Raw genomic sequence first — 7,834 nt, forward strand, 5'->3', positions numbered from 1 at the left:
AAAAAGCACATATAAAGAAAAGGACGATCACATGTTACAGTAATCCCCTTTGCAGCCAGACAGGACCAGAGAACTGCCCCGTTAGGAGCTAGAGATGAGCTTTAGAGGCTGAAAGGGAGGCAGAGGGAAAACTTGAACAACTCCCCGACCCTGGGAGGGAGGGAAGGACCCCGAGCCCCCAGGACTGCCCTCCGGCCCCTTCGCTCCCCTCTCCCCTGGGCACCACAGCGGGCACGGCCGGGGGGGTCCCGCGATCCCGGAGAGCCGCCCTCGAGATCGGGTTTTCTCCTCAGCCCCTCCGCACGCTTCGCTGTGTGAAGCAAATCCCTGGCAGCCGGGGGAGTAGCGGCTTCCGTGACAGCGGAAATAAACTAAAATAAAGCAAAGCAAAATAAAAAGAGAGAAGAGCAAAGGAAGCACTTGCTTCTCATCATCGCTTAGCGAAGGGAAAAAAAAACCAACCAACCAACAACAACAAAACAACCAACAACTCACTTCTTATAACCTTCTGCTGCAGAGAGCAAAGGGAAAGAAGGCACGGGGCAGAGCCGCTAACAAAGCAGGGGTCGGACCCTATCGGCACCCCAACTGACAGCGGGAGGGGTGAGGAGTAGGGGAGGCTCCGGCAAAGCCAGGAGCAGAACTGAAAGTTTCGAAATAGCATTCAAAGAGCCGCAAAAGCCCGGAGCGATCGGAGCTCTTCCTGCGCAGCATCAGCTCCCCATGGTGCATCCCCGGCGCTGCAGCGGGGATGTGAGCGGCCCCGGCCCGCTGCGTGGAGCGGGTGAAAGCACCGAAACTCCCCGTTATTTATTTATTTATTGGAAGCGATGTACGGGTGACACCCAGAAGGCATCTGAGCCCTGAGGGGGAAAAAAAGAAGAAGAAAAGCCTTCAGATCCAAAAGGAAAACAAGAAGAATGAGACAGCAGCCTTGACCCCTACACTGAGGGGAAGGTGAGCAGAAGGAAAGAAAGACAACACGCGAAAGCCATGCAAGCACCAAACCTGTAGATTACTGCAGCTATTTTTGCTTCACCGAGGACAGATATTTTACTGACAGCCATGCAGCATAAAGGCATCATGCTGATTGTGTTCTTGGAATGTTTTATTTCTGGCTATGGAGAAGCAGGTAAGTCAAATAAATCAATATTGCCATTCGTGAAACAATTTATCCTAAGCTGGGCAAGCAGAAAGGGAATAGAAATCAGATCTGTGAAGCATGATAATTCTTTTTTTTATGTCTAAATCATTATTTAGATTGAATTTTGCGAGGAATCTGGGCTAGTGAATGTATACAAATGCTTCTTACTCCCTGCAATATGCTGCTTTATAGCTCAGCCTCATCCCTTACTTACAATAGGAAGTACGTTCCATATATTCTCAAAATAATTTTTAAAAGTATTATTTTTGTGATAGAAGAAAAATTAAAGAGGTGGATGGATTGAGATATGCTGAATATTTGTTTTGAGGAAGAAACACTGCTGTCCCTGGCAGGACAAGAATAAAATGACAAGATCCTTGGACAGCACCACTGAAGGAATCTGAGTTTTTATTGTTAACTTCATTTTGCATCATTAAAAGTCAGAGACACTGAATTACCATTAATCCAAGACAACCCATTCATTCAGGGTACTCCCTGCTTTGATAGTTAACATGCAGTGGATAGGATTAAATGAGCAGAGAAAAAAAAAATGAACTAGGGCAGAAAGAGAAGTAAGTTGTGTGTGTATATGTGGGTGTACAAATGAGCACATATAGGAATGGTATAGCAGTACTGGCATTTACATAGGGTTCTACAAATAACTGGATTATGGTAGAGACTAATTCCTTACGGGAAAGAAAGCAAAGCATTGGATTGTTTTCTTCTTCCTATGATTAACACATCCTTAAGGTTAAAGGGAAAGAACTGTGCAGGTCAGATGAAAAAATATAAGCAAGCATTGATAAAACAATATGACCTTGGTGACATCCCAGTGGGATAGTGGTTTGGGAACTCTGTAAGGCAAAGAATCTTGGTGGTTTAAATTCCATCTGTGCACTCCGAGTACTGGGACAGGTACAAAACTCCTCGTGGTGATTTTAAAGTGACTGAAGAGTTCAGATGTCATGCAGGTTCCTGAAAGCCAAAGGCACACCAGGTGATTTCAGCTCAGGCTATGGCATTGTTAGAACCTTGTTGATGACACTGACATCAGGTTTCCATAAGTGCAAGAGTTATTTTTGTAAAAACTGAAAACAGCTCATAAATTTATAATCCTGCCAGATCCTCCTGTGACTCACTTGGGAAAAAGTTCAGCTATCGCAACACTGCAGGGAATGATCGGAGGGAGGATGTGGTACCTCTGTGCTCTTATGACTTACCCTGGGCATTCATTAGTTTCCCAGGCTGGGACTTTCCCTATAAGATACATATAGTGGCACATAGCACAGGAGGGCTACGAGACATCTTGGAAACTTGCTGATGCTGTTGTAGAAAGCAGCTTGTTATAAGCCAAGCTGAACTTGCTCTGCATCCAAGTCACAAAGTGAAAATGAATCTGTGAGGAAATGCAGCCCACAGCTGACTGCTTGGAAAGTGAGTTTAAGGGGAGTGGATGCATTCTGCATGGAGCTAAACAGTCTCAGAATAATGGTGTTAGGACACAGATTAATGGCAAAATAATTCGATATCAAGGTGATGACATTAAGGATTCACAGTCACTTTAAATAAATATACATTGCGTGGTCAAAAGGTTGCACAAACCACCAGCTCATGAAAGGACAAGGGCTACTTGTTGGTTTTCAATTCTTTTCTTAATTCTATCTATTTGTTGTTGGTGTTTCTTTTTTGTTTTGTTTTTGTTTTGTTGTTGTTGTTGTTGTTTTTAAAAAAAGCAAGATAAAAATCCTGAATTAACCTTCAGTCTTAACAGGTCCTAGCAGAGGCTTCGTCAGCACTGCTGAGATTAAGGCTGTCTCTGACAGCATTTAGCCCATCCATGTGAAACATATGCAGCCTTTTCCTGAGCAGACAGGTGTACAGAGAAGTATGTCTTTGATATATTTCATTGCTCTATGCAGTCAGTTCCCTTTTCAGCACTATAGTTGGTCCGTCCTGGTCAGAAGCGAAACACATTGCTGGGCAGTTGTGTGAGGATGCATGGGGTACAGTATTTATGGGCAGAGCCATGGCTGCCTTCTGTGTGCAGTTGTCAAGATTGGATCCTGAGATGTTTAAGTACAATGGAAACAGGTAGTTAGGCTGGAGGAGTCACAGAGGCTTGATGCAGGTGGAGGGCTTTACTGACCTCACATGAACTCTGTAACAACCTGGAAACTCCTGCATGGCAGCTTGCCAACTCACTGCATGTTGGCCTCAGACAAACCAAAGGGTTATAACAATTCCCTTGTCACCAGCATTGAGAACTGAGGTTAGATTAAAAAAAAAAAAAAAACACAACTTGAGCAACTCATGTCTCTAGGGTGGTTAGCTTTAGAATACCTCTTAAAAGTTTCTTATTAAGAAGTTAACCAGATGCAGAACAAGTGAAATCTAGGTTGGACATGGATGCTGAAAATGCTGCTCTATCAACAGAAGATGCCACATTCTATTTGGGTCTGTGAAAGTTGCTCTCCTGTCCCACTGTAAGTGACTCAAACACACACAACCCTGACTTCTGTATATGGAAAAGGAATAAGAATCCCACTTCAAATGACTCAGAGAATATTAGGCACCTTTCCAGCCCTGTCATCAGGTTTTGACTCAGATGCCATATGACCTTTCTCCTGTTGGATATCCAACAGAAGGGTTAAAAAAAAAAAACAACTATCTAAAAAACAATTGAACATGTTTTTAATCAATATCCATAAGGTTACAAGGCTCCAAAGTAAGAGACCTGTTTGAAATGGTGCCCCAGTCACACCACTAGTGTGACCTTCCCTGAAATGAAGGGTTCCTTACTCATCAGATAACACCATTCTTACTCATCAGATAACACCATTCTTACAACACGTGCCTGGTGCCTCTGGCCTGCCACTCTGCCATAGAGCCCAAGAAGAGTAGAAAGAGACAAACTAATGATATCATTTATGGAGCCAAGCTGCCCAACATGGAGAAAAAGCTATTCAACTTCAATAACATGCAGCACCCACACACAATCAAACTGTTAAGTGTTTAAGAATTACTCAGCGAGCCCTCTTGGGGTAAGTTGCTCATTTTGCCTGGCTACTGTTTCTTTTCTGCAGCGTCCCCATCCCTGTCCAAATTCCAAAGTTTCATGTTGTTTCCACAGAATCAGTGAGTGATGGAAAGACTGCAATATCCTTGTAGCCAAGCAATGTTCTGCCAATTGATTTCTTTGAATGCAAAGCTTTTAATCGACTGCAGATTTTGCTGTCCAACATCTCTCCTTCTCTCAAACTCACTTCTGCTAATTTGCATGATGCTCTTCTCCCATTTTTCTAATGACATAGCAGTTTGAACAGGAACTGTTTATGGATGTGGCTGCATTAACGGGCAGTGCAGATAAGCCTTCTTGTGACTGTTGTTCAGAAATACAACCACATTCTTCCTTCTTTTCCAGACTCAGCTGAAAAAAATACAAGACTGATTGTCCATTTATAGGAAATAGAAAAAGCAGCCATTCTTTTTTGCTTTCTCACATTGTTGTCTGCAAAGCTTCACTGACGCAACTTCTTATAGTTACAACTCCAGCGTACCATTTGCTCTGAGAAAGCATCCATAGTGTGATGCGTCAGCAAAGATGGACTTCCTTTTAGTTATTGTAATCTATAACCCAATAATGTTTGTAACATGAGTCCACTGTTTGTCAAAACTAAGCAATCTAGACCTCTTGTCCAGACTATTCCAGAGTTAATGCTTGTTCAAAACACAGCTATAAGACTGGTCCCACTAAAATTCTCTGGATGCAAAGACAATACCTTACCACTGCACTGAACTAAATTACTCACTCTCCAATTTACTTTAAACACAGAAATTGCTGTGTTTTTCTTATTCCCAGTAATTTTTAGCAGAGCTTAGACATGAACAAGTCAGACACCCCCACCTTACCTAGTCTAAGTGCCACTTACAAAGACCTTCTTGAGGCATTGCAGTTGCAGGTCATTATATTTTTGCTGACCTGTAAGATGGTTTTACCTTTATTTTAGGAACTCTGCATGACCCAGTGACATTTACTTTTCAGAGTAGAAGGATTTGGAGTGTTGATTGTTCTGCAAAAAGAAGAAAGCTCTAAATATAGTTTGTGGGAAACCTAAGACCTTTCTTGTGTAAGGAAATACTCAGAGAAATTGCAAGCTACTCTACAAATAACAATCTCTGAACCTCTACTAGCCTCAAATAGAATAAGAAGTTTACAATCAGAAAGAAAATACACTGAAATGGTCACCAAGCAGCCAGGATGATGTGAGGGCGTGGTGGAGGATCTCCAGTAGTGCTAAGAACCAACTGCTCAGTTGAAGATGAGGAGCAAAGAGCAGAACTGATAGAATCATCATCATCTCTTTTCTTACAAGCTGACTTCTGAAAGCCCTTTCCCATAAAAATTCATCTCTGTGCTGGCAGTGGTGTTAGTCTGAAGAGGTCCTTTTAAGTACTGGAAGGCTGCAGTCCTTAGTACACAAGATGTTTTCCAGAATAATGTTCATCCCTTGCTCTTCTTGCCTGTGCAGAACTGTCACTGAGGAACTGAGAACATAAGCAATTCAGAAACAACACCGTGCATTTTGTCACCTTAGACAATCTTCTGGGAAATAATAAGACCTGTTTCACCCACATACATTCACAATTTGAGTAATTTTCGTAAGACTGAATCAAAAAGCATTTTCTTTTGCCTAACCAGACTTGAAATTCTATTTTGCCTTGGGAAAGACCAACTATAAATTGAGTAGGGATTTTAAAATTTCAGCTAGAATCTTGAACTAATAGCTGACTTTTGAACTGCTCTTACATTAGCCCATGTTTATGGTCATTCTATGTTTCACTGGAAGGATCATTTCCTGTGGGACATACACTGAGTCATCTGATTTGCAACCTCTTGAATTAGATTTATGACCTTGCAAGGTCAGACTTTAACTCATTCTAGGCAGGTAAGTTGCAAGGAGAACACTATATCATTACAGATGCAGTTTTCTCCAGTTTGGTAATAATGTTTTGGGGCTGACCTGCAAACCTGGTGTCACAAAACACTAATATCCAAACAGCATCTCCGCCCTTTCATAATTTAGAAATAAGTAAATGCATACATTGGAAATACCAAAACTTTTCTTGCCAGTATTTGCCAATTTGGCAAATAGGATACATTCACCTATCTCCGTGTCAAGGTGTTTAAACAAAAGAGAGACTTTATTTTCAACTCTGCCAAGCATTTGCAGCTTCACCTGATCTCAGTAGGAGCGCGAGAAACTCAGCACCTCTCAAAGTTAGGTCAGTAAGACATAACTATAGAGAGAAGTGCTTTCTTCATGGTTTGCCTGCATAAATAGTGTCTGTAATTTTTCTGGGGAGGAATCATCTCTTTTTTAATGTATCTATAATGCAGAGTACAATTCAGTTTTCCTTTCTGATTACAGTGAAAATAAATGCTTTGCATAGAGTCAGTCCTCAGATAAGCAGCTGTACTAGAGTGAGAGTAAGAAAACAAAAGATAGTCTATTAAGTTATGTTTAACTAACGCAACTGCATTTTCAACAGCTATCAAGGACTTTCAAGTGCTTGTGGGTAAATGTATTCCCTAAATACCTTCATTTCCAAGTCAGGCACCAAAAACAAGGCCTAGATGTATAGAGAAACTCCCCCCAGACTTCATATGAAAGGATGAAGTAGCTCTCCTGAGAAGTCCTCTTGGATGTCCATCCCCACACAAGGACTCAAACCTTTGCACAGTCACCTGTTTTACAGCTTGAGAACTATTTGAGAAATTCTGCTTAGCATTGTTTCCTTTGTCTGTCTCTCAGATCCAGTGAGGCTACGAGCCTTCCGCTGCAGTGGCCGTTCCTGCAACCCTCCGGTGGGAAACCTCGCCACAGGGAGGACACCCAGCACTCTCACCACGTGCGGGCAGAACAGCACAGAGCTATACTGCTCCTACCCAGACCAAAGCATCCTTCACCCAGCCTCCCATGGCTGCGGGCAGCCTCGCTGCACCAAGTGCAATGCCAACCAGCCTGATAACTCCCACCTCCCTGCTGACATGACCGATGATTTCTTTGCAAACCCAATATCCTGGTGGCAGTCTGCCCAAGGGGTGCACAGGGAAGAAATTAGGCTGGACTTTGAAACCGAGTTCTACCTAACGCACGTCATTGCTGTGTTCAAGTCACCTCGCCCAGCTGCGATGGTGTTGGAAAGGTCCCAGGACTATGGGCAGACGTGGAGGCCCTACAAATATTTCTCCGTCAACTGTACTGCGACTTTTGGGCTCCAGGATGACCTCACTGAGGAAGGCTCCATGTGCACTTCCAGATATTCAGATGCAGTACCCTGTACCAGAGGAGAGGTAAGCAATAACTGGGGTTTGGACAAAGCTTAATGTCAAGCAGCTCAAGACTGGTGAAAGTTGGAAAGCATGTGCTCAGAGAGATACCACGCATGTAAGCTGAGAAAGGTGGGCACTCCTCAAAAGCTTCATCTTAAGGAAATAAAGGGAAAGAAAGAGAAACAACATCAGTGAAAATACTTAAATTTCTTTTATGAGTGTTGCAGAGGATAGAATTAACATTGCTTATTTTTACAATGCAGCTTACAATAACTGAAGTAAAATTCTACATTGGTAGAAACTAATTTTCTGTTTATCACTTTTAGGGTGACATGAACATCACCCTCTAAGCTCTT

General features: G+C 42.5%; 1 protein-coding gene across 2 annotated transcripts in view; it reads left to right on the top strand.

Moving 5' to 3' along the window:
- The first annotated feature begins 10 nt into the window (after positions 1–10).
- LOC100541214 (netrin-4) overlaps positions 11–7,834 on the top strand; it is a 53,396-nt gene continuing 45,572 nt past the window's right edge. For both annotated transcript variants that reach the window (XM_010718553.3, XM_031555575.1), the window contains exons 1-2: positions 11–1,132; positions 6,958–7,499. In XM_010718553.3, the coding sequence (XP_010716855.1) occupies positions 1,066–1,132; positions 6,958–7,499 (609 nt within the window). In that variant the 5' untranslated portion in view covers positions 11–1,065. The remainder of the gene's footprint in view (positions 1,133–6,957; positions 7,500–7,834) is intronic.

Source organism: Meleagris gallopavo, chromosome 14, assembly GCF_000146605.3.
Source record: "Meleagris gallopavo isolate NT-WF06-2002-E0010 breed Aviagen turkey brand Nicholas breeding stock chromosome 14, Turkey_5.1, whole genome shotgun sequence".
In the NCBI taxonomy this organism is placed as follows: domain Eukaryota; kingdom Metazoa; phylum Chordata; class Aves; order Galliformes; family Phasianidae; genus Meleagris; species Meleagris gallopavo.